Raw genomic sequence first — 27719 nt, 5'->3', positions numbered from 1 at the left:
TAGGTCTGGCTTGACAGCGCTGCTGTTGCATACCTTATGTAATCAAACCAATATGTTCGAGCATATGATCTGCAGAATTCATGCTGTTGCATAGATCACCATCTGGTGTTGGGCTCGGATGCTTGCACCTTGTTGTTGTCTTGGAAGAAGTCTTTTGTAGTCACGAGATAGGTGACTCCTCCCTTGGGCGATAGTGCGCATGAGCTTGTATGTAATTTCAGCATTCCGGTTCGGTACCGTGTTTTTCTAACCTTTTCGACCGCAAACTATCGCAAACTCGACGGTATTGTTTTCGTTTGTGTGCCTTTCAACGCGCTAACTCTAAATACTCTATTACGGTCGTCGACGTGGGCCACTGGGCCTATCGACGCCATTCGGGCCTATGGCTAATGGAAAGGACTCCATTCAAAAAATGCCCCCAGTGATGAGCTAAATTTCCACACAGCGACCAACACAAGGTCTGCAACCTTTGTCTCTCGCTTGAACACGAAGAAAAGGATTGCCAAGCCTGCACCTCCTCCCGTTCCAAGAAAACGTTTCGTGATCGCCGGGCTCGAGGACACGTTATGGTGCAACAGGCTGCACCGGTGCCCGAAGACATCTTCGATGAAGGCCCCGATGTTCCAGAGGCAGAAGATTTGAAGGATCTCGACATCGTATCCGAGGCAGATGACTCTGATGACCACATTACTCCAGGTCAATGAGTGAGTACAACTGCCCCTGCACCAACCCCACCCGACAAAACAAAGGCTCCAGTCAAGACTTCGCCTGTGGGCCATAGTCGCAACCGAAAGAAAACTTCAGAAGCCCCGATTCTGGGCCTGGCTCCGAAGACAAAGGAGAAGCCTTCTGGCGGCTCGGGACCGAGCAAGCCACATGTCGGTGCCCCAAAACACCGTCGATGCCGAGAGCGGGAACACACCCTACTCCCGCTGTCCTCAAACAGGCCACGGCACCGAGCAATCCGGTACTCAAAGAACAAAAATCCTCCGATCCGAAGAAACATTGACAACCTTCGGATTCAAAAAAGATTTCGGACTCAACACCGAAGCCGAAGGACTCAAAAACCCTTTCAAAGGCTCCAGATCCGAAATCCAAACCACGTTCAGAACCAAAAAGGTCGGCGCCGAAGGGAGATGCTGAAGAGGAAGAACTGTTTCGACTGGATCCTATTGATCCGAAGCAAAAAACATTGCATGAGGACCCTAAAACAAGTCACATTATCAATATCCTGCAGAACAAGAGGAAATTGGACACCCCATATATCCCTGAGGTGCCTGTGAAGAAAAAAGACTGTGCAACTTCACCATTAAGACCCTCTTCTCCTGTTCTTCCTACTAAACCGCCCTCTCCTCTAAAGTCTCCCATACCTCCTCCATACCCACCACCACCACAGGATGATGATGACCTGGGGGGTGGGGGTGGAAATAATGACCCTTACAATGATCCTGATGATGACACTACAATACCACAGGATACATGGGATGACTACAATGACCCTGTAGATCCTCCAGACCTTCCTGACACAGATACATACCCAACAAGGCCATCTCCCCCAGATGACAACATTGGGTTTAGCCAGCTCATTGATAGGGCTGCCCAATATCATGTCATCCAAATGCATTCAGACCCCGTGGAGGAAGACGTCCTGGTAGACACTTTTGCACAGTCACAGAGGACAGTACAAATATTACCCATGCTGAATGGTGTCAGCAAACATGCTCCAGACGTCTTCAAAGACCCTGTCAGGACCAGGATTCTCAATCCTCGGATTGAGAAAAAATATAAACCCGCCCCTAATGATCCCACCTACATAAAAGGCCACCCCTCCTTAGATTCCCTGGTGGTGACCAATGCTAGAAAGCGTGCCAACTCTCAGACCTCCGGTGATGCTCCACCTCTAGACAAGGAGTCTAAGTTACTAGACGCTTCAGGCAAAAGAGTTGCCTCCCAGGCAGCTAATCACTGGAGGATAGCTAATGCACAAGCATTACTTGCCAGGTACGATAGGGCTCACTATGATGAGCTTGAGGGCCTAATGCAACAATTACCTGACCAATACAAGGCCAAAGCCAATGATTTGATTCAGAAGGGCAGGTTGATATCAAATGCATCCATTAAATGTGCCCTTGATGCAGCAGACACTGCATCTAGATCAATCAACACTAGTGTGTTACTATGGAGGCACACATGGTTGCGCATTTCGGGGTTCAAACAAGAAGTGCAGACAACTATCCTGAATCAGCCCTTCAATCAGGAACAACTTTTTGGCCCAGCTGTAGACACAGCCTTAGAAAAAATGAAAAAAGATACTGGGCACGATTCACAGAACTAACTTAAGACAAAATCCTAAACTTACTACCATTTTGGTATTCACAGGAGGGACTTTCTCATTTTGGTATTCACAGAAGGCACTTACTCAATTCGGTATTCACAGAAGTTAGGAGTCCTAACTTTAGAACTCCTAAATACCTTCTGTGAATACCAAAAGTCTTAAAGTTAGGATTTTTCTCAGTTTAGGAGTAGTAAAGTTAGGACTCCTAACTTTACTACTCCTAAACTGAGAAAAATCCTAACTTTAAGACTTTCGGTATTCACAGAAGGCATTTAGGAGTCCTAAAGTTAGGAGTCCTAACTTTACTACTCCTAAACTGAGAAAAATCCTAACTTTAAGACTTTAGGTATTCACAGAATGCATTTAGGAATCCTAAAGTTAGGACTCCTAACTTCTGTGAATACCGAAATGAGTAAGTGCCTTCTGTGAATTCCAAAATGAGTAAGTGCCTTCTGTGAATACCAAAATGGTAGTAAGCTTAGGATTTTGTCTTAAGTTAGTTCTGTGAATCGGGCCCACTGAGACTGCAAAATCAATGGAAGCATTACAGTCTACATCTACACAAGGCTCCTCTTGTCACTCCTTTTATAGGGGCGCATCCAAAAACATCAGCACAGACACTGCTTCCTCCTCCTAGAAAAGTCCCACGCAAACATCCCCCAACAAGGGATATTTCAGAGGCGGATACACGGGAAATAATAACAAAGGGAGAGGCCGAGGTAACAAGACTCGCACCTCCCCCACTAACAAACAGTGACTTTCCTCCACTACCTCCAGACCATTCCACTCCGGTCGTAGAGAGACTCTCACAGTTTCTACCTGTCTGGAACTCCATCACCACAGACAAGGGGGTAAGACAAATTATCCAGTATGGTTACTGCCTGGAACTTACTGCAACTCCTCCCAACATACCACCCAAACAGCGTCCCATGTCCCCGGAACATCTAACGCTTCTCAAACAAGAAGTTCTCTCCATCCTTCAGAAGCACGCAATAGAACCAGTTCCCCCAGAGCTTCAAGGGACAGGGGTTTACCCCCTGTATTTTCTCATCCCCAAGAAGGACGGTACTCTCAGGCCCATACTAGACCTCAGACCTCTCAACTTCTACATACAGTCGGATCATTTTCACATGATCACTCTCCAACAGGTCCTTCCACTGCTCCAACAAGGCGACTTCCTTGCCACATTAGATCTCAAGGACGCCTACTTCCATACTCCCATACACCCTGCTCACAGGAAATATCTAAGGTTCACAGTGGACGGCCAACACTATCAGTTCAAGGTTCTTCCATTCAGGGTAACCACAGCACCCAGGGTCTTCACCAAGTGCCTCGCGGTAGTAGCCGCACACTTGCGGAAACAGCAAATCCATGTGTTCCCATACCTAGACGATTGTCTGATAAAATCCAAATCGCACAGTCAGGGTGTTCATCAAACTCACCAAACAATTCAGCTGCTACATGACTTGGGGTTCACAATAAACCCCTCCAAGTTACACCTGCAGCCCTCCCACCTACATCAGTATCTAGGTGCCACAATAGACACTTCCAAAGCTCTAGCATACCCCAATCCAGTCAGGATAGCCAGTATGCAGAGTCTCATCACAAGGTTTCAACCCCAACACTCCCTTCCAGCGCGAGTGTTTATGCGCCTCATAGGAATGATGGCCTCTTGCATTTTCATAGTACCCCACGCAAGACTTCAGATGCGCCCCTTACAGGAATGCTTAGCATGTCAGTGGAATCAGGCTCAAGGTCAATTTACAGATCTGGTGTTGGTGGACAGCCGCACATACCGCTCTCTGCAGTGGTGGAACACACAAAACCTTTCCAGAGGGCGGCCGTTCCTAGAGCCAGTTCCACAGATAGTGCTAACAACAGACGCATCACTCACTGGCTGGGGAGCCTATCTCCTAAACCACACAACTCAGGACAGGTGGACCACTCAACAAAAAGTGCTACACATCAATCACTTAGAATTACTGGCAATATTTCAAGCGCTAAAGTCATTCCAATCACATCTCCTCGACAAAGCTGTCCTGATCCGCACGGACAATATGACAGCAATGTACTACATACAGAAACAAGGAAGAACACATACTTTGCAGCTGTCTCACCTAGCGCAAAGCATATGGAGATGGGCCATTCCACAAAACATATATCTTCGGGCAGAACATCTTCCAGGAGTACACAATCAGATTACGGATCTGCTAAGTCACCAGTCACAGCAGCTGAACCAGCTTCAATATTTTTTCACATGTCGGGTCACCCAGACATAGATCTGTTCGCCGCAAACGCGAAATGCCCTACCTTCGCCGCCAGGTTTCCACACCCGTTGTCCAAGGGCAATGCGATATGGATGAACTGGTCAGGAAGATTTGCGTATGCTTTTCGGCCACTCCTACTCATTCCGCTAGTAGTACGCAAGCTCAAGCAACAGTCTCTCAAAATGATCCTAGTTGCTCCCACATGGTCGCGGCAACCGTGGTTCACAACACTCCTCGAACTCTCAGTAGTTCCACACCAAAAGCTACGTCTCTCCCCAACGCTGCTGACGCAGAACCATGGAGAGATAAGACACACAGATCCAGCACAACTGAATCTAGCAATCTGGCTCCTGAAGTCCTAGAATTCGGTTACCTTAACCTCCCACCGGACTGCATGAACATTATCAAAGAAGCCAGACACCCTACTACTAGAGCTTGCTAAGCAGCCAAATGGAAGCGATTCGTCAATTACTGCAATAACAACAAAATTGACCCGCTAGATACTTCCATTCAGCACATCATTTGCTATTTACTGCATTTACAAAGATGTAATATTGCATACTCATCCATAAGATTACATCTGGCTGCCCTCGCCGCCTACCTGCAAAACAGACAACATTTGTCATTGTTTAGAGTACCCGCAATTAAAGCCTTTATGGCAGGCCTTAAAAGGATAATTCCACCCAGACTGCCTCCCTCTCCGGTGTGGAACCTAAACATTGTCCTTAGTAGACTAATGGGTCCCCCATTTGAGTCTTTATACAAATGTGAATTGCAGTTCCTTACATGGAAAGTAGCTTTCCTCGTCGCAATCACCTCTCTTAGAAGAGTAAGTGAGATCCAGGCTTTAACCATACAAGAACCATTCTTACAAATACATTGTAACAAGGTGGTTCTTAGAACAAATCCAAAATTCCTTCCCAAAGTAATCTCTGCTTTCCATCTTAATCAATCTGTAGAGTTACCAGTGTTTTTCCAAAACCCAGACTCCGTAGCAGAGAGAGCTCTTCACACACTTGATGTCAAGAGAGCTTTACTTTATTACATTGACAGGACTAAACCTTTTAGAAAGACTAACCAACTGTTTGTAGCTTTCTCTCCACCTCATAAAGGAAATCCCATCTCCAAAGCTGGGATCGCCAGGTGGATAGTCAAATGCATTCAAATATGCTGCCAAAAGGCAAAACACACATTAACAATTCCCCCTAGAGCGCATTCAACACGCAAACTAGGGGCTTCCATGGCATTCTTAGGGAACATTTCCCTAGAGGACATGTGTAAAGCAGCGACATGGTCTACTACACACACCTTCACCAATCACTATTGTGTGAACGTGCAGGCAAAGCAACAGGCTTCTGTAGGCCAGGCTGTTCTTAAAACACTTTTCCAAACCACTGCAACGGATACACTTGACCACCGCTACGGGAGACATTGCTGTACAGTCTATGCAACAGTTTGAATTCTGCAGCTCATGTGCCTCGAACAGAAAATGCTACTTACTAGAATGCACCTGTTCTTGGCATGTAGAGCTGCAGAATATCATACGCCCCCCCACCTCCCCGGGACCTGTATCTGTTCCAGTGTTATCTTACTTTGATACATTCACATGGACATCTTTTCTGTTTCTTACAAACTACATCATTTCCCATAATGACGAAAAACAATCTGAGGATGGAGTCGATGCCCATGCGCACTATCGTCCAATCTCGTGGCTACAAAAGACTTCTTCCAAGACAACAACAAGGTGCAAGCATCCAAGCCCAACACCAGATGGCGATCTATGCAACAGTATGATATTCTACAGCTCTACATGCTAAGAACAGATGCATACTGGTAAGTAGTATTTTCCTTATTGTAAGAACGACTACTGCGAGAGTGGCTTTGGCTCTGCCCACATCTTGGTCTTGCTCCCTACTGGATTTGGTTTTCAGAAGCTGATTGCTTCCACTGAAAAAAAGTGCTTGTATTGCATTGATTATGTTCTTCACAGTGGGCCTAGTTGGTTATAGTGACAAACAATGATCAAGTCTGTAGGCCTTACTCATTCATTGGGAAAAATACTTCAGTTGCCATAGATCACATCTCTTTATCATGATAAGTTATGACATTCAGTAGGCCTGACTTATTTATTTTGAAAGGCGTATGTTTAATCATTCATTGAACTGCTTGCCAAAAACTGTACAAGTGGCGTTATTAAATGCACTCTCTGACAAATGAAGTAGGAAACTCCTTTGCCACTATAGGCAGGGGCTTTACATTGTGAATTCTCTGGGAAAAGTAATAGGAAAGGGTTTTATATTATGAACTCTGACAAGTACAATATGAAAGTGTTTTGCATTGTGAACTCCTTAGCAACCACCACTTAAAGAGTCTCTATATTTGGAACTGTTTGGCAAATGTTACAGGGACCAGTTTTACATAGGCAATTTTGGGACAAACACAATATGAAGGGTTAGCAGAAATATCTTGTTTATAGGACCTGCCACAATAAATGCTTTGTGTTTCCTGAAGGAAAGTTAATGATCGTGTCAATCTATAATTTGTTCCTGCCTAAATTATTTGATGAGTCCCCATGGTCGTGATTATCTTTGAATTAAAGTCAATAACCTTAATTTATTTATTTTTAAATGTGGTGACAGAAGCTGAAGCCCTCCTTTTTCACTGTGAACAACTTGATAAACCCTGTAGACAACCTTTTTCTTTGTGAAAATGCCTCATGTATTCCAATAGGTCCCTATAGGATCATTGCTGGTTTTCACAATTAGAGCCTGCTTGTACGCCAGTTGCCACAAGTACCTCACAGAAAATGGAGCAGACTACATTTACAGGGTTAGTTGCTGCCTGTGATATTTCTTTAGGATGTGTGATTTGCATCCTTATTAATCTGCAAAGGCCCTATAAGAGAGATTCTAATTTTTAGTTCTACCTGAATTCTGGTAAACATTTTGCATTTTGAATGTAGTGTTTAATTGAGGGTGCATTAAAGTAATTTTTCTTTTTAAATAAAGAGCATTGGTGGCTCGTTGATTTACCTTGTGTTATTTTTGTGTTCTGCGCTGTTCTTAGTTTCTAGAACACAGCACCTCACTGAGCAGCTTTGGACTGCTGTGGCTCAGTACCCTGAGAGTTATGTTTTACATTTTGTTCAATGCAAGAAGAAAAAGTTTTAATTTGAAAACTTTGTGATGCCTTCAACAAAAGAAAATTCTGTTGTGAGCTCCCTGACAAACGCCATAGTGTTGGGCTATATATGTGTAACACAAACAGCCCTTCTTTTTTTTAACCACTTTATTTAACAGTCCCATGTACATATTTCTTATGAACACTTTTTTAATGTCTTGCAAGTAACACCTTACAAATCTGATCTGATCCCATACCAAACATCAGCCACATAACTACACTTTCCAAGAGCAGCACAAAAACATTCACAATGAGGTAGCCTAGGTCACAATCGCCTCTCTGCACAGGACTACCCTTAATCGCCACCCCAGTCATCTGCACCGTAGCCTATTCTCCCTCCAAACGTATCAAGCCAAGTGGTCATGGGATTCCTCAGGTACATTTAATATATGTATGGAATGAGGTCCAAATCTACTCGTATTTTGACATGGTGTCCCATATCAGTGCAGTCAGTCTTTCCATTGCATGGATTATCCAGACCTTAGTCCACCACATGCCAATGCTTTGCTACTACCAGGTGAGCCTCTAGCAGTAATGGTGTGAGTAGTCTAACCACTGAAGGGGAAGGTGGGAACTATCCCTCTTCATCTACCATTCCCATCAGGGCTATCCACGGCCACATAGTGAGGGATAAATTGGTAATGTTTCTCATAACCTCCATTACCTGACTCCAGGGCCTCTGTGTGTATGTCCACTCAGACCACATATGCAAGTATGTTACCTTCCCTCCACAACACCTCCAACATGTGTCAGGGGCTTCCACCATAGCTTTTAGTCAAACAGGTATCATGTACTAGCAGACCAATAAAGGCCCACATTTTCTGGTTCATGTGTTTTTAGGTTTCCTGGGGAACCTGCATCAGAAGGGAGCGGAAAAGGTATAACAGTCTGGGAAGTAGGTTCATCTCTACACAATTTATCTTGCCCACCCAAGAGATCTCAAGCATGCCCTATTGGTATAAGTCCTTGAACAAAGTATCTAAGATTGGTGGGACATTGCTGGAGAATACCTCATTGATGGTAGACTGAATTTTAACTCCCAGGTACCTGATCCCTCTTGGGGACCACCGCAGTCTCTGTTTCCTCACCGCTTCCTTGAGGGAACCACCTCCTCCTTCCACCCTCGTCACAAAGTATTTCTGACAGTTCCTCCAGAATACCTCCACAAGGTGAAAGAGCTTGAGCTCTTCCGAGAGTGCAGGTACCTTTTTCTCTGAGTCTATCAAGAAACATAAAATATAATGGACAAAGAGCACCAGTTTCTGCAGTCGGTTTAGTGGAAATGCCTGTGATCAGCGGGTTAGCCTTTATCCTGTGATTTAAAGGTTCTATAGAGAGGGAGAAAATCAGGGACGAAAGGAGGTTGCTCTGCTGGGTGTCCCTTGTGAGAGGAATCGAGTCCGATAGGCAAAAATGTATTCTAAGTTTCGTCGAGGGTCAGGCATAGTTGGCTAATATGAACGCTTTCATCCGAGGCCCCATAGTCGTTTTATCAAGAGTCTTCACGAAGAATGGCCAGTCAATGCCATCAAAGGCCTTCTCTGCATCAAGGCACAGCAGGAGTACCTCCTTTCCGGTGGCTGATGCTTTATCAACCACGCTGAGGGCCTATCTGATGTTGGGGCTTGTTCATCTGTTCCTGACAAAGCCTGTTTGGTACGGGGACACCAAATATGGCCATACCTCGCTCAGTTGGCGGGCCAAGATTGTCGTACAAATCTTTGCGTAACTATTCAGTAATGCTAATGGGCGGTATGACTCCCAAGAGCTAACCCCATCATTGTCTCCAGTAACCAACAGTTAATTGCCTCCTACATGTTGTGTTTCTTATGTTTGTGCTTCTGTTTTACTGTTTCCTAAGATCAGAATGTAGACCACAGAAAGGTAACCATTTTGTTGGAATGGCAGAGAAGCGTGCAACACTTCCACCCTTCCTAATGGTGGCCACAGCTCACACCCCTAAAGAGGTGTGAGGGCAACTCTAAATGCACAGGTTCTCAATTCGCCGGTAAATAGAAAGTCAGTGTTGCACTGGCTTACCTTGAAGGGTGTAGATGGTGCCCTTATCTAAGAGACCTATTAATTGGCACGTAACAAGAAACTGTATGCATCCCTATACTTTCCCCACCAATTCTTTTCCTCCGCATTCACCAAAAAGGCGGTAGCTTTTCTATTGAGATTGGGTTTCCCTTTCCATCACAACTTGATGCATAGGGGCATAGCAATCATACACAAGGTCAACATCTCCGTGACGGAAACCGACACCTTCAAATACAACTCGTTTAAATCCCTAACCGCCAACATTAGGACAAATGACAACAAATCTCTACTGTGCCACCTCCTCTACCATCCGCCAGGCAACACCACAGCATTCAGGGAACACCTGTCCGATCTGATTACTTAGTGCTCACTCCGAGATGCAAACTATTTAATTCTAGGTGAACTCAACCTACACTGGAATGATGAAAACAACCTGCTAATCCAATCCCTGAACGGTCTCCTAAATAACAACAACCTTATCCAACACTGCTCAAAAGATACACACGACAAAGGATCTATCCTGGATGCCATTATTGCCCAACGCGACACAATCCTTATCGACCACATCCTGCCCGTTGACTGGTCTGATCACCACCTCATCCTATTCCGCATCAGCCAACCGATCCTATGCAAACCCCCCACGCTAGACACCCCCCCAATGGATGAGAAATCTAACTCGGAGCCCCCAATCCTGGAGGAAAAGATGAGATCTGTCCTTCCCATCTCCACGGATGATCTCTCCACAACAGAACTCACCTCTCATAACTTTTTTTTAAACAAACTTTTATTGGTTTTCTTTACATTCAAAGAGGTCATGAAGCGTGAAGAGAGGCAAGGGGTTACCGTTACATGCCCCATATAATCAACAATCGTCAAATATTACGCAGACTAGTAAAGACCTAAACATATGAGCAGACAATGGTGCATATTCAGTTTCAGATCAACTTGTTAGCACTCCAAAATAGTCTGGGGCCTTCATGCTTAATCGAAGGCAACAATGCACACCCCGTGGACTGCCCAACCCTATAGTCCGGGTGGAACCCTGAGTGAGACCTGCGCCATTGGTCTGGATCGGTCATGAACAAAATGTGGACCCCAACTCCCCCCCCCCCTCCCTCCCAGGCGTGTCACTTAAGTGCTGGTCTCATAGGAGCATGGGAGTCATAACCGCAATACAGGCCTTCCGTTGAAATAAGGGGGGATGTAAGGGTAAACAGATAGACACTGGACATGCTCCACTACCACTCTCGCGGATCCAAAATAGCAAGGATGCCCAGCCTATCCTGAGTTAAACTGCCACTGCCACCGGGTAAATCGCAAGCGCATCATCTTCAACTCACCTCTCACTATAATGCAACTATGACTTCCTTTCTGGACCAGCTAGCCCCCATGAAACTAAAAAAAGCCAGGAACATTCCACCTAGATCCTGGTTCAATACGGACATAAACTCCAAAAGGAGACACCTAAGAGCCACAGAAAGACTCTGGCAGAACAACCCATCCTCAATCCTCCGCGAGCAACTCAAATCAGCTCACAGGAAGTACAAAAAACACACAATTAACAAAAAAACGCCTCCTTCTGCACTGCTCTTGACAACGCAAAAAACAGGCCCAAGGAAGTCTTCAACCTCATCAGGCAACAGACTTCCAAGCCCCCCTTCCTCAATTGTGGCCTCCAAAGAACTGTGCGATAACTTCACCAACTTCTTCACGACAAAATCACCAAGATTGAGCTCTCCTTGGATGTCAACCGCAGTCTCCCTCACATCGTACCCAATCACCCACCAAAACTCTGGAAATCCTTCAACCACATCTCTGAATTGGTGATAGTTTAACTAATCTCCACCTACAAACCCTTATCACACGTCCTTGATCCTATACCCACCCAACTGGCTAAAAAACTTAAACTCTCCCTAGCCCCGCTCTGGAGCAAGATCATAAACAGCTCCCTGAGAACCAGAACCATTCCGGATTGCCTCAAAGTCGGGCAAGTCACGCCACTTCTGAAAAAAACGGGCTTGGATACTAACTATTTGAATTACTTCAGCCCCGTTTTCAATCTTCCTCTCCTATCTAAAATCTTGGAAAGGTGTGTTCTCCTTCAACTGACTCAACACATGGACAACATCAACCTCCTGGACCCCCACCAATCGGGCTTCCAACAAGGCTGCAGCACAGAGACAGCCATCATTAACGTCATAGACGATATCCACAAGCCACTAGATACGGACCAATGCTGCTTACTCATACTTCTGGACCTATCGGCAGCCTTCGACATGGTTAACCACAAGCTACACATCAAAGTACTTCACAAAAGGCTAGGTGCAGAAGAGGTCGTCCTACAGTGGTTCTTCTCCTTTCTCCAGAACCGCATACAAAGAATACAAATCAAAACTTCTCGCCAGTCCTACACCCCGTCAGCAGGGGTGTCCCCCAAGGGTCAGTTCTTTCACCACAACTTTTCAACATCTTCATGGAACTCCTCACCACCATACTAAAAAACAACAACATGCCCTTCCACCTATATGCAGATGACACCCTGATCTATCTCGAAACCTCCTCCATTGATGACATTCAAAGACTCAGCGACACTCTTAGTGAAGTCCTACACTGGTTATCTCTTAATCACCTGAAACTCAACCAAGACAAAACGGAATTCCTCCTCATCTCTAACAAAAAAGAGAACCTTCAAATCGTAGAATGGCTTAAAGCTATTAACGCCCTCAGCGGCAATATCACCCTGGCTGACTCCGTAAAATCGCTGGGAATCACTCTCGATCCAAAACTAGACATGGCCAAGCACATCAAGAACTCCGCAAAGAGCGACTCCTCAACCTAAAATTACTTAACAAAATAAAACCCTTCATCCCGCCCAAGGACCTCAAACAAGCTACTCATACTGGTTCTGTCCAGACTAGACTACGGGAATGCAGACCCCACAGGTACAGCTAAATGCCACTTAGCTCCCTTCAGAACAACGCTCAATGCAGCAGTCAGAATGATCACTGGAGCAAAGAAATATGATCACAAATCAACCACACTCAAAGTGCTAAAATGGCTCCCAGTCGAAATGCGTGACAACTTTAGAACTGCTTGCCTCACGCACAATGCCCTGCACACAGGGAAACCTGCCTACCTGGCCTCCAAACTTAAGAAGGCCGGTCAGACAAGGACCCTCAGGAGCTCCAATACGCTTCTCCTCATCCCGCCGAAAACCCATAAACAAAAAAACGCAGCTCGCTCCTTTTCTGGAAGTGCGCCCAAAATCTGGAATTCCATCCCAGTCCACATCAGAACTACCCCATCCTTCCCAAAATTTTAAATGCAGCTCAAAGACCTCTTCCTCAATCGTTCGCTCCCATATTGATAGCTGCCGCCGGAGCACACTAGCTTGCACCTGGCAGCATTCCGATTCTTTGACATTAAGACATCTACCTCCGCCAAGCCATCGGACATCTCCCTTGCCCCCCCCCCTCCCTAAAGGAGGTCGGCTTGAGCTAACACCAACGTGCACACTGCTAGTACTCCACCAGACTTCCTTGCCTTAATGCGGTACAGCGCGCTCAGACCTCCGAAGCGCCATGAACCACTATGTATACTACTGCGTTACTGTGTGATTTCCTTGATTCTACTGTGTTACTGTGTGATTTCCTTGACACGTATGTTGTAAAGCTCTCTGATACCTTCGGGTCTGGCCAGCGCTATATAAAACTCTTAAATAAATAGGTATCGGGACGGAAGAGTTGTCCTGGTCAGGGGATCGATATGGACCTAATGACCAAAAGTACCAATTCTATGCCTGGTTGTTCCCTTTCCTGGCAGCCCATGCCAGTGACAATCTCATGCTGGGGGCGACATTAATGTAGCAATGGACATCGAGCCATAGTTACATTGCGTCCCACGTGGTAGGGGATGACACCCTCGCCCTCCCTGGTCCAGGGCCTTGATGATCTAAAACTGATTAAAATGTGGCTCACTCAACACAAGGGAGAGAGGGATTATACCTACTACTTCCCTGTTATAAATGCTGGATAATTTTGTTGAATGGGTTCCTCCATATTTCTGGCTCTCCCCTATTGTTTTTGTCTTCATTATCCTTCCCTGTATGTTTTGTTTGTGATTGCTTTCTCTGATTTTGTGTAGCTTTACTGCCTCTTCATTTAGCTAAGTGCATGACTTAAATGTGTCAAATTTTTTATTAGGTGAACGTTTAATCTGTGGCTTTGTACCAGCATTCATTCTTCTGTTTTAATTTATGAATTTCACATTTCATGTGTTAATTTATTTAGCAAGACTGCTCTTTCTTTGTGCTTTTATATATGGCTATACAAATGTAATATGTTAACTTGTTGTGGAACTGTATAAGGATAATTAATGAGTTTAAATTATTTTAAAAAAATGCCTCAGGGGTTCGTCCACCACTAGCCGGGTCTGTTGGCTCAGTGGACTAATGCATCCACTGCAGGGGCCTGTGTTCGACCTCATGGTCATTTGCACTATTGCGCTCTTTGCACCCCAGACATTTGTCCTGGTTTTAAAATTTTAAAAAGTGATTTTATAATGTGTATTGTGATGAATCTAAAACTGTAGCCTACCTTTGCCGCCAGTGCCCTTAGAATACTTCACCCCTGACCCCGGTCCGTCACGGCGTGTGCCGATTGTACGGAGGGTCGTATAGGGGTTGCACAACTTCCGGATTTCGGCCGGAAACTCAGGTGCGCATTCTAGTGTTTCCCCCTCAATTTCATTACTTTAGTGGGCTCAGGGCGCGGACGCGCGCAGCGGCGCGCCAAAGGCACGCCAAAGGCAAGCCCGTCTGCGCCAGGCACCGCCCAGCGGCCACAAAATGTAAATGTAAATGTCAAGGTACTTATAGAGCGCACTGTCACCAGACGGCCACCTTGCGGTGTCGCCTTTGCGGTTTCCTGGCGCTGATACTCATACCGCTGTGGAACCCCTCCTGGCTTTCCCTGTGAAGTGTCCACTCCTGGGCACCCCCAGGGTGAAGCCAGGCATCCTTAGCGCTGTTGGGGCCGGTGTGGAGGCTAAGCAAGCTATTGCCCAGAGTTGCAGCGTGGGGCCCGTGATTAGAATAGGCACCGAGGCGAGAATAGACAGGTCCGAGGAAATTGTGCCCGAGCCCCACCGAGGCAGGAATCGAACCCTGGTCCCTGGCCAGAACTCTGCTTCAGGATCTGCCGCTGTAACCATTGAGCCACACTCCTTCACAATTCCTGTTGATTTCGTTTTGGGAACACCAATACCCGTCCTTCCTTGTCACTAAGTATCCTTGGACTGCCTGCCGCGTCATCAGATGATAATGGGGTTTCTTCAATATTCGAGTGCTCAACTCAAAGACTTAAATGCCTTCTCCACGATTTGCACTTGTACTGTTGAAAAGGACTTGCTCCAATGCATTGAAATTAGGCTCTCATCTAGTCTAACCAATGCAGCCTTACCCGCTAGTCCCAGGCTGCAGAGTAAACGTGAAGCCCCCCTCCCCTCCCCACTGAAAGCTATTTATTTTAACACCCGTTCTGTCACCAAACATTCTTTGGAGATATGGGATTTACTGGATCAAACTGATCCAGATGTATGTTTTATTACGGAAACTTGGCTTCATGAACATGCCGGTCCCGATCTGCATGTAGCCTTTCCTTCTGCTTATAAAACAATCCGTATTGATAGGAAAGAGAAAAGGGGGGGGAGGTCTTTTAATTGCTTATAAATGCACTCTAACAATCAGCACTTTGGAAAATGTATTATGCAGTCATATGGAAATCTGCATTTTTAAAATTATTGGTCTTTTAAGTGGGTCATGGAGAGGAGCCCTGGTGTACCGTCCCCCTGGTATGAAAGGGGACTTTTCAGACCTACTAGTTGAAACCATAGCCCCGCATGTTATAGACTCCGACAACTTCGTTCTCCTTGGTGACTTTAATTTCCATGCGGAACTGCTATATAACCAGGGCACAGATAAATTACTCTCAAATATGAACTCTCTTGGTCTGGTTCAAATGGTGGCTGGACCTACCCATTACGCAGGCCATACGCTTGACCTTCTTTTCTCTAATGCACTGGAACTGGTCATTAAAACCCCGGAGCCTCTGTTATGGACTGACCATTTCCTGTTGGAATTCACTATTCCTACTGCCCTTAGAAAGAAACTTCACTCTGACAACAACCAAGTATCTTGCAGGCCTTGGCGTAAAGTAACGTCGTCCCTATTCAAAGATAAGTTCTGCCCTTATCCCTCAAACCCCGAGGCGAGTGTTAATGACGATGCTGCGCAATTAAATAACGCAATTTCGACTACACTGGATCTCATTGCCCCGACACAGATTATCAGGTCCAAGAACCGAACCTCCTCCTGGTTCACTGATCATTTAAAAGCCGTAAAAAAATTGTGTCGCGCCGCAGATAAACTGTGGCGGAAAACAAAACGCTCAACAGATCGTGAAAGCTATCAAAAACTTCACCATAGTTACATGCGCGAAATTAAACTAGCTAAAAAAAAACACCTGGTAAGCCGGATAACTAGGGCAGAAAATTCCTCTAGGGAATTATACCACATCTTCAAAGAATTCACCACTGCTGTTAATGAACATACCGTTCCCGTTTCTCAAAACTGGATAGATTCGCTATCAGAATTTTTCGAAGAAAAAACTACGAATATTCACAAAACTTTCCCCTCCATCCCCGACCAAGGGCACACTGAATCTCTGTGTCCTTTACTTGACCCATGTGATCTTCTGACCGCCTTTACGGAGTGTAACCTTAAATCTGTCACCATGGCCACGACCAAAATAAAATCTGGCTCCCCTGCGGACCCTTTCCCTTCACAAATCTTCCCAATGATGGCACCTACAGTTTTATCGGGGCTGGTCAGTTTATTTAACAAATCCTTGGCTGAATCCGAGTTTCCTTTATGTTGGAAGACCGCCAGAATCAGACCAATCCTGAAGAAACCTTCGGCAGATCCAGAGATACTTCTGAACTACCGGCCAATCTCCCTATTACCCTATTTCGGGAAAATATTGGAGTCCGTAATTAATAAGCAGTTGGTGTGCCACCTCGGAAGCCACGGACTCTTGGATCCCTCGCAATCGGGTTTCCGAGCAGCTCACAGCACTGAGACCGCTCTGGTAGAGGTTACTGATAACATCAGACTAGCTCTGGACAAACACCAGTCAGCGATCCTCGTTCTGCTTGACCTGTCGGCTGCCTTCGACACCATCTCCCATCGTATTCTTGAACAACGTCTCTGGGAGATTGGTGTCAGGGGGCAGGCCTTGAAATGGTTCATCAGTTACTTGAAGGATCGCAAAACTATTGTCCAGATGGGTAATACCACCTCTAGAGAACGATCTGTAACTATGGGTGTGCCTCAGGGCTCTATTTTGAGCCCTACACGTTTTAATATTTACATGGCCCCCCTAGCTGCTGTGATCAGAACTTATGGCTTCGACGTTCTGTCCTATGCGGACGATACTCAGATTCTGGTCACGCTGGGACCTGATCCCATCGACACTAAGAAGCGTTTTAAAGACTGTCTGACCCATGTGGACAAATGGATGACATCGAATCATCTTCAGTTAAATGGGTCTAAGTCTGAAATCATGCTTTTTGGTAAAGCGACCAACCACTGGACGCAGGATTGGTGGCCATCCAGCTTGGCCCATGCCCTTCCCATAAGAACTTAATCCGGAACCTAGGAGTCCACTTGGACAACTGTCTGTCCATGAAGGGGCATGTGAATCATATTATTAGTACCTGCTTCGGCGTTATGCGGAGCCTTCGAAAAGTCTTCAAATGGCTCCCCCTCGAGGCACGCAGACCCCTAATACAAGGTCTAATAATTAACAGAATGGACTATGGCAATGCTCTTCTGCTATCAATTAATTCTGATCTCCTAGATAGACTTCAGGTTCTCCAAAACACTGCTGCAAGGCTGGTCCTCGACCGCCCTTACAGATCACCGTCGGCACCCTGTCTTAAAATCCTCCACTGGCTTCCAGTGAGAAAATGCACCCTTTTTAAGATCTTATGTCTTACACACAAACAAATGTATGATAAAGGTCCTAAATATTGGGTGCAAAAACTACGATGGTATAAACCTCCCAGGGCACTGCGTTCAAGTGACTCTGCTCTGCTCACCCCTCTCAAGATCCACACTGCTAGACAGGGTGGGCGTGCCTTCTCATTCCTGGCTCCTGCTTCCTGGAACATAATGCCATTTGAACTTCGTAGCATACCAGACGACAACTGTTTCCGTAAGAGATTGAAGACTTGGCTGTTTGGATAAGAGCCGTTGGTCCCATCTTCTATCTGCCCTCAGCAGCCTGCAAGCGCCATGAGACTCGCAGGAGTGATATGTGCGCGATATAAATACCCATGACTTGACATGGTCACAGGTTCAAATCCTGGCGTGTCTATTCTGTTTTTCATCCATTTGAGGTCGATAAAATGAGTACCATTGAGTTGGGTACCAATACACATCTGTTTTTCAGCACCAAGATGCCCCGTTGCTGGGGTGAACGTGCTCTTTACAAATACACGTTATGTTATGTTATATGGATTTCCTCATTTTGTATGTTACTTTCAATGATAAATATTGTTCATTAAACTGGGTAAGGTTAATTTTTAAAAGATGTGTGGAACTCTATACATGGAATGGATTTGTTCTAAAATGTATAGGCTCTCTGTTAATTATATTGGCAAAAATCCCTTTGGTAGGAATGTTTACCATTACAAATTTATCAAATGGATACTTACCATCCTCTCAAAACGTGCTTTAGTTGATTAAGAATTGGTTCGCGGTTGATGAAACTTCTTTTCTCTCACAACTTGTTGCCTCTTCACTCCCCGACTCCTGGTTTGTCTAACAGATGACTGCAAACAGGGTTGAGGCTGGAGCTTTTGAGCAGCTCTGATAGGATCTGTAGTGCGGCCTGTGACCTACTCCTGGTTCTGATTAAATCTGGTCACAGACGTCCCACTAAGTGGTTTGATATCAATTTCACTAACACCAATCACCAGTTACTTACTGTTTAAAGAGGAAACCTAGAGCCCAGGATGCCATGCGGAGCTGTAGGGCCCTGTACCGAAGTGCCCTTAAAATCAGGAAAACTACTATTAGAGAAGCTGCCTTCTCCTCTTTACTCGAGGCAAGTGAATTGAGAGATAGCAGAGCTCTTTGGGCAACAGTAAATCATAGTTTTTTTGAGGATACCAATAATTCTGGAATTGATACGGTGATCCCTCCCGACGTTTGTGTCACTCACTTTGTGAAGCTGTATGCTGCCTGTGACACCAGCCTCTTCCTCCCTATAGACCACGCCTCTATCACGCCATTCTTGCTGCTTCCAGGCTGTCCTTTTATCTCCCAGCCAGTAGCAATGCTTCCTGTTGGCCCAGGCATTGAACTGAGTGAGGCCCTGCATGCTGCGGCCAGCTGTCTGGTTGGCGAGCCCTTGACCCAGATGGGATCCCCTCTGATATGTTTCAAGCTAATACATCATGTGGGCTTCCCTTTTGACTAACATATTAAATACTGCCTTAGTCACAGCCCCTCCCCCCCAGTATTGGTCTCATGCCTGCGTCGTTCCCATTTTAAAACAAGCATTGGCATAGCCAATAAGTCTCACCTTTGGGACCTTATAGGTGTTTAGTTATCCAGCACAATATCCTTGGTGCAACAGTATCAACTGTTGCATGGCTAAACACTTATAGGGTCCCAAAGGCGAGACCTATCGGCTATGACAATGCGTGTTTAATGTAACTACAGCAAACTATGGTAGCACACTGGCATTTAGAGACAGCACATTTTGTATTGAAATGGCCAATAAATGTGCACAGATGCACAGTTTACTGATAAAACTATACTGCACACAAATGATAACGTGTGGAACTGGTGTTTTAGTAAATATTTCTAATTTGTGCACCACCAAGTAAGTGTCTTGACAGACCATTCACTGGTATGTACATTTTGTTATGTTACAAAAAGAATGATATCCGATAGCCTTTCCTTTCACATTACCTGTATCCCAGCAAGTGTGTAACATAATTGACTTTACTTTTGTTTCCCTGGCTGCAAAGCTGCAAAGCTGTAACCCAATGTTAAAAATAATCCGCAACTTGTTAGAAGACATAGCCTGACATTTGGCCTCTGTCTTTGAAGTACAGCAAGTTTGACAAGAGAAATACAACATTTGAATGCATCTTTATTTGTTGCTCGGACTTTTGCTAACTAACAAAAACCTGCTTGCGACCCACCAGTGGGCCGCAACTTGCAGTTTGGGAAACACTGGCATAAACGGTACACAACTGCACAATTACCGTTCCTGCTGATTTCCGTGTCAATTTATGTTTCAGGAACCGTTCTGTCAAAGAGTTTTAGTGGAGTGTTAATCCAAAAGTGTTGTTAACTAGTTTCTATCGCTATTATGCATCATTAAAAGGCTTTTAGCATACCTGGGTTCGGGTGACAGAACAGTTTCTGAAACATAAGACTGTAGCAGAAGTTAGGAAAAATTATGACATGTAATGCAGTTTGCAAATAGTCATCAGAACGCTAATAAGTAACTTGAGACAACTTTTAAATACTGTCTCCACTTTTAAACAGATACAAGCCCACAAGTTGCGAAGACGAACACCACTCATAAGGTACAAATAACAAAACCCTAGCTAAAAAAGAAATATAAAGGAAGGGAGCTTAAATTATCAATTCGAAAATGTTTCTTTTACACATCCATTTCTTCTAGAAAAGCAACACTGCTGTTAAATTCAAGAGCCCTGATGAGAGTCCCTGTACTCAATGCCGGAGACTCGAAACGCGTTGGCACATGTTAGGAACGCAGAGGACCGATGAATTAAATTTAGTCTATGTATGGAGGAAAGTACCCTGTATAAGACACCAAATTGTTCCCTGTTGGTCCCCCCTTCCTTAATTCACACCTGACGCAGAAGCTCTTAGAGATAGCTAAGGATCAGCATTCAGATTCCATTGCTAAAGTTAGCGTAAGAATATTTAAATATCAGATGTTTGCTTATTTATGTCTTATTCATGTATTTTCTTATTGTATTTAAGTAAGTCTATTGTTATTGTCTAATGTTTTGTAAATTAATAATGCAAATATGGATTTTTGTATGTAGACTGTAATGTCTTTTTCTGTGTTTGATTATAAATTGAAAGCACTAAAGAAACTGAAAGAAAAGGTATAAATAAAATACTGGTTCAAACTGAAAGTAATGCGTTTGTCCAAACGTGAATCAAAACACGTCTATTGAAATAATCTAGGTTCAGGCCCATTCCCTTTGTTCTACATATTAAATACGGCCCAGCCTGTCCCTTGCCCCTTGGGCCTAACTCCCCTTGTTGCTCAATTAAAAACAAAGCACTGATATGTTAACTCAAAACCCAGAACTCGATAAGTTGCATCCCAGTGACATGGAGTGATCTGTTCGCCCCTAACATTCCGCGCATCGGGCAACACACATACCAGTCCTTCGAAAGCCACATAAAGCCCACCAGCCAGACACACAACCAAAAATATAGAAGAAATATTATTAACAGCACGGACCGCACCAACTTTCCTAGTGAAACTGAAAGCCGTCGCAGGTCTGTAAACGATACCTCAAGACCTGAGGGCCAAGGTTGTTACTCAAGCCCCTAGCTCTGCAAGTGTTTACTGTCAATGCAACAGGACACCTTGTTGGTGTATTCATGAAGCCCTCACCCACCAACCTAGTTGGTGGCATGCTTCATCATCGGGCCCACCCAGTGACACCTAGTATGTCCCGGGTGTGCTACGACGCCTGATTACAGCGGAGCTGGTATATTGCTGAGAGTGCAGTGAGGTTGGGTGAGTTGTGATTTAAAACGGCTTGGTGGTGGTCCCAGTACCCGAGGGTAAATTAAATTTTAATAACTGGGCCGTCACCAGCGGTTAAAAGTAAGGCTACAGGACGTGTGAGGGTGGCGAGTTACTGCCCCCTGCGTCCTTCAGGGTTATTAGCCAAGGCTTCCTGGAGGGAAGCGGTAAGGGGATGACCAGTCTTTCTGGTCAGTGCCTGCCTTGTACCTGTTGTCCCGCCGTCGTCCTCCCAAAGCGTATGCATGAGAAGGGAATCCCCCTCTCACATATAGAAAAACGCCTTAGTGAGTGTATCACATAGTCTGTACCACAACACTAAGTCTGTTTTATTTCACCACACCTTTTTAAAAAAACGGTCCTGAGGAAAGCCAGAACACTCTAAGGCACTGGCTGAAACATGTCGACCATCTGAAGGACGCAGCAGGCAGTAACTCGCCACCCTCACGCGTCCTGTAGCCTTATTTTTAACCGCTGGTGACGGCCCAGTTATTAAAATTTAATTTACCCTCGGGTACTGGGACCACCACCAAGCCGTTTTAAATCACAACTCACCCAACCTCACTGCACTCTCAGCAATATACCAGCTCAGCTGTAATCAGGCGTCGTAGCACACCCGGGACATACTAGGTGTCACTGGGTGGGCCCGATGATGAAGCATGCCACCAACTAGGTTGGTGGGTGAGGGCTTCATGAATACACCAACAAGGTGCCCGTGACAGAACTAATTTGAGTACTGTAACACTTTGGTCAACTTAAGCTAGTCCTCTTTGTTTAATCACATATAAACCCTCGGAGACTCGGACTAGCTAACTAGTCCTCTCTCTCCCTCTTGTTACACGCAATGCAACAGGACACACATCTCTGGTAATAGGACAATGTGACCTGTCAAAAGCTATGCCTTGGAATATTCAAGGCCACTTTTCCTCACCAGCCCCCTCCCGGCTCTTGTGTAAAAGTTTCAGTCACCCGCGCCTCTAAGTAAAGCGAGACTCTTTACCCGCCACACCCCCACATAAAGCACACCGGTCTGTGGGGAGTGCAACTATCAATTCATATGCGTTGTGCACCCTCCCCCAACAAAGAGCGCGCCTATACCAAAGCTATACTCAGACAGTAAAGCGTCTCCAACCAACATGAAATACCTCCGGGGCCCGCATTAAAAACCTGCTTGAGCAGTGCAATCTCACGCACAGCGAGGGACTCTCTTACAGTCACGAGACAAGGAGGTGTCAGTATAAATACACCACACATTTTCTACTAACAAAGGCTCGTCTATAAGCGCTGAGAATGATCACAATACCCAGTAACGGAGGCGTGCTGCACAGCCGTCACCCTGCTGTGAGCGGGGCACTCTGCCAAGCCGGTGATCACTCTCCTTAACGCCCGGCCGCTCTTCGCCATGGTGCCCGCTCACAGCCAGTAGTATTCTTCAAATGAGTGTGAAGTCACTCACTCCCAAGGAGGAGGCGGCTCCACCCCGAAGGGACGGCTATGAATGGAAAAGGGCACAGCTAACAAGCCTGCCCTTCGGAGAATATAGTGTTGTTGTACTCATGCAGTGAGGTGGGGTAGCACACGCGCGGCGGCTCAAGTGAAAGCGAGGAATGCAGCTGCAGCGCCCCGCGAGTGGTCTGCGCATGCTCGTGTGAAATATGACACACACACTGCTTGCCGCTGCTCTTAACCGCAAGCCGTATGCCGGAAGTCCCACCGATTCCAAGAGGTCGTTTTCCTAGAGCAGCGCATGCGCGCTGCACTAGGCTCGACCTAACAATGGTTTGAAAAGCGATCCACAGTGTTATTGCCCCATCTCATTGATTAATTTGACTGCTAAGGTCATGGGGAGAATTCTATTGGATCGCCTACAGACATGGGCCGATGAGCATAACATACTCGGGGACCTTCAAGTTGCCTTCCGTACTGGCCTGGGAAAAGTCGAACAGTCCCTTATCCTGTATATGCTAATAAGTAAATACTCTGTGGCTAAGCAGGGCAAGTTATACTTGGCATTTATGGATCTAAGTTCTGCCTTCGACTCTGTTAATAGGTCCACATTGTGGAGTATTATGACTGACATGGGGGTTGAACGGTATATTGTCAACACGGCCATATACAAAGCTAAGAGCTGTGCTGTTGCCACCTATGGGGCCGGGATGTGGGGCTTAAGCGAGCAGGGAGGCTTGAACCCAGTTGAGAATGATTTTATTAAGAGGCTAGTAGCTGTCCCAAAAAGTAGCAGCTCTTTCATTTGCCATCTAGAGACTGGGATTGGGTACATAAGTTACCTCATTAAATTGCAACCACTCCTCTTATGGCTCAGAATCTGGATGAAGAGCCAGACCTCATTCAACAGGGCTTTCCTTGCTGATTTCCTGAAACTAGACCGTTGCCCGAGCATTCCCTGGCTAAGGTGCATTCGGAACATCTGCCTTAGTATGGGTCGGGGGATCTGTTTATCTCTCCTAGTAGTGTGCCAGCTAGGGCTCTCACTGCCTTGAAGGATACTTTTCTAACTGGGTGCCTGGAGGAGAGGATGCGGAGGACTGTAGACAAACCAACTGTCCCGGCTTATATGGGGATTTGCACAAGTACTAGCATTGAACCATATCTAACATGGGTGTGCAACCAGCACCACACATTTTTGTTAATCAGACTGAGGTTATGCACTGTACACTTTCTTGTTGCCTTTCCTGTTCAAGGCTCTTATTTTTCTCATCTGCCTGTGTGTCCTTGCGATGACCGCCCAGTTCAGAGCTCGATACATTTCATGTTTTTTTGTAAATTCTACTAATTATTGAGAAAACGCTATTTGTTACACATTTCAAAGGAGGTGAATATACGTTATTTCCGAACACCCTTCGCTTTTCTACAAACATTGCCCTCAACCAAGATTTATTTTTCAACTGCTGTTTACATTGAAAGTGCCATTAAGCACAGGACTGTTGCTTTTATGTGATATTCTAATTCTTCTTTTCTAACTTTTCTTATTGTTTTTATGTTTTTATTGATTATTTATTCTTGCAGGCCATTGTTTACTGATACTGTAACACTGCCATTTGAGAATGTTTGTCCAACTTATGTTTTTCATAACTTTTAAAATACTTTTATGGTCTAATTTGACCGAATAAAGTTTATTGAAATGAAATGAGAAGAGCAAACATAATGAAAAGTACAGCCATGCCAAGTGTGGTTGCCCTGTATCTCAATGGCTGAAATAAATGTGGCGCCATCTTTGCAGAACCAATCAATTATGACCTATAAAATCAGAATATAACATTTGCTGTGAACTATATTTATTGCTTTCGTTTTCGTTTTGTGATTGAGTTATGCTAGATTTAGTAGGTTGCTGGTGAGGGGAGTTCTGTTAGGTGGAGGGGACAGCTTGAACATTGCACTGGAATGTACAGTCCAGTTCCCATGTTTACCAGTAAATAGGAGGATGCTTAGAGATGGACAACCGTGCATAGACACATTGTCACCTTGTTTTGCTTTTTTCATAGCTGGGAATATTGGTAACCTGACAAAACTGATGACGCTGGATTTATCTGAAAATTACTTGGAAGGAGGAGAATCTGTAAAAAATCTTGGTAAAGTACTATTACGTCTCTTAAATATGCTTCATGGGATAAACGTGTCTCACTTCACATACACTTTTGTCTTTTTTCCTCGGGTTGAAACATTACATTTATTTTTATTATAATTATGAGTCAAAATATTACATTTTCAGATCGCAGCCGTTGGGAGGTCAAGCTGTTTTAGTATATGCTAATCACAACAATTAAATACTGTATATGTCTTCTCTGCCTGAATTGAGATGCTCTTGCTAACATGTTAATTATATATTTGTGTTATGTGTTGTACTTTTATCTATGACTCTTACCTATAAACCTTTACTGTTTCTACAGGATATTAAGAGGGATTTTCTGCTGTTCATTAAAATAGTGTGTCTTCACATCAGAGCTAGTCTTCAGCTTTTTCAAATGGAGTCCACAGTTTGTTTCTTGCAGTTTCGGCTCCCCCGCTTTGGCGGAGGAACATCGTCCCTCTTGCCACCCTCAAAACTTGAAAAATAAAACGATAATAAAACAAGTTTATTTCTATGTGCTATGTCCTGGGGGCGGGGTCATCGTGGGGCAGTCAAGAGAGGGAGTGGTGGGCAGCACTTCTGTCAGTGCACATGTGGGTTTGGCCTTCGGTCTCACTGAGCTGTTGCCAACCCAGCTGCGTTGCCAGGTTGGAGACAGCAAAGCACAGGCTCACAGTCGGTCTAGGAGCACAAATTCCCTGTGGTCAGGCCAATCCTATTGCTGCTTTCAAACATGAAAGCAGTGTCAGGATTAGCCACTAGGTAGGCTGGGAGCCTGTGCTGCAGTGAGGACATGGAACTGAGCGTCAAGCGGCAGGTGGAAGGTAAGTTTGTTTAAAAAAAATCTTTTTGTTATCCGTTTGCCTCCACCCGCACACTAGTCGCTACTGGTTTTTGATCTAATAATCATCTCTCAGCATTTCTGTCACAGATGTCTTTGTTTTGGGAGCAGGTGATCATCTACTCTAAGCCAAACATGGATACCAGCTACATGAGGGCTTACAAGCATTTTTCAGACTGCTAAATATAGACCTAGATGATCACTGAAAAAAGGTGTTTTGGCTAATAAAGGCATATGTTCCAATAGCCCTGGTAGCTACTGTATGTGAGTGGTCACTGAACCCATCAGTGCTTAATTTGGGATGTGGTTTCCTGTGCTCGACCCCTGCACTTAATTGCCAGCACTGGAGCTTTTGACAGTCTGGCACATAGTGGCGCTGTCTGCCTAATTTAGGTATGAGCACAACAACAGCTGTTTAAAATTCAATTTACATTTGCATGCCTCCTAAGCTATTCTTATAGCTTTGGGGGCCTAGAATAGTATGAATTGTCACACTTGTAAGACTGTGATGGTTAGTTGTTGTGTTGGTACTGTCATTGGCAATGGTGGCAGGGTCAACGTATGGTGCAAGCTGTAGTGTCCTCCTGAGGAGGGTCTTGGCACATTTTTGTTTTTTACAAAATTAAGCACTGGAACTGATTTATCACAACCGAAAGGCTATTTGCTCATGTATCCCAAATATGTATGTGCACCTTCAAGGAAACTGTAAAGTTGCATGTACTGCATTTGTAAATAAAATACCTTGTCACTGAACAAAAATACTTAGTAGGTATGTAAATATGCATATTTAAGACTACGTCAACACAATCCTTCTCTTGTTGATACCTGCACTAAAGTAAGAGGGCGACATATTAAAGTATACAAAAACTGAGGTGACATGGTGTGCAAAATAACGGTGGATTGGGATGCTTCCTGAGCAATTATCAGTGGCTGAGATAAATTAAGGCATTCCATCCACCACCTTTTGTATACTTAGTTTATCACACTAAACAAAGAGAGTCACATCGATTAACAGCAATATAGCGATTCTTATCTTGATTAGCGAGGGATGGGTCTAAAAGAGGGTCAAATTAACTAGGGAGGCTGCAACAAGTGGAGGGCCTTAATGATAAAGGTTCTTATCTTTTTTTTTGTGTTGAAATTTTTTATTGAATTTTATCATGAAATACAGAGTAACACAGAAATACTAAAACAATGAATTATTGATAATATTAAATACATATGTTGATGATAAATATGAACGAATAAATACGAAATCATATTTTATATAAATATTAAATTGAATAAATCAGTGAGTAGATATATGGTATAAAGAACATGAATAAGAACTGGATATTATACATATTATAATATATAAAATATGAATAAATCTAAATATAAAAGAGAATGACTTTGTACAAGAAAATTAAAATAATTAGATCAGAGCACAAAAATTAAAAAGGGAGGAGAAAATTGATATGAAAAGTGGAAGAAAGAAGAAAAAAAGAGAAAAGAGATAAACTGTAAAGAAGAGAATAAGAGAACAGTGAGAGATAATAGAGCCAGAGGAAGGGAGGGAGGAGAAGGAGGACAGGAGTGGGGGAAATAAATTGAT

At 44.6% G+C, this 27719-nt stretch overlaps 1 protein-coding gene across 2 annotated transcripts in view; it reads left to right on the top strand.

The window, feature by feature from the left end:
- The window catches only part of NLRC4 (NLR family CARD domain containing 4), a 222480-nt gene that overhangs the window by 139439 nt on the left and 55322 nt on the right, over positions 1 to 27719 (top strand). For both annotated transcript variants that reach the window (XM_085611423.1, XM_085611424.1), the window contains one exon: positions 25199 to 25285. In XM_085611423.1, the coding sequence (XP_085467549.1) occupies positions 25199 to 25285 (87 nt within the window). The remainder of the gene's footprint in view (positions 1 to 25198; positions 25286 to 27719) is intronic.

This window comes from Triturus cristatus, chromosome 6 (genome assembly GCF_964204655.1).
Source record: "Triturus cristatus chromosome 6, aTriCri1.1, whole genome shotgun sequence".
NCBI lineage: Eukaryota > Metazoa > Chordata > Amphibia > Caudata > Salamandridae > Triturus > Triturus cristatus.
This window is presented reverse-complemented; position numbering and strand designations above follow the sequence as displayed.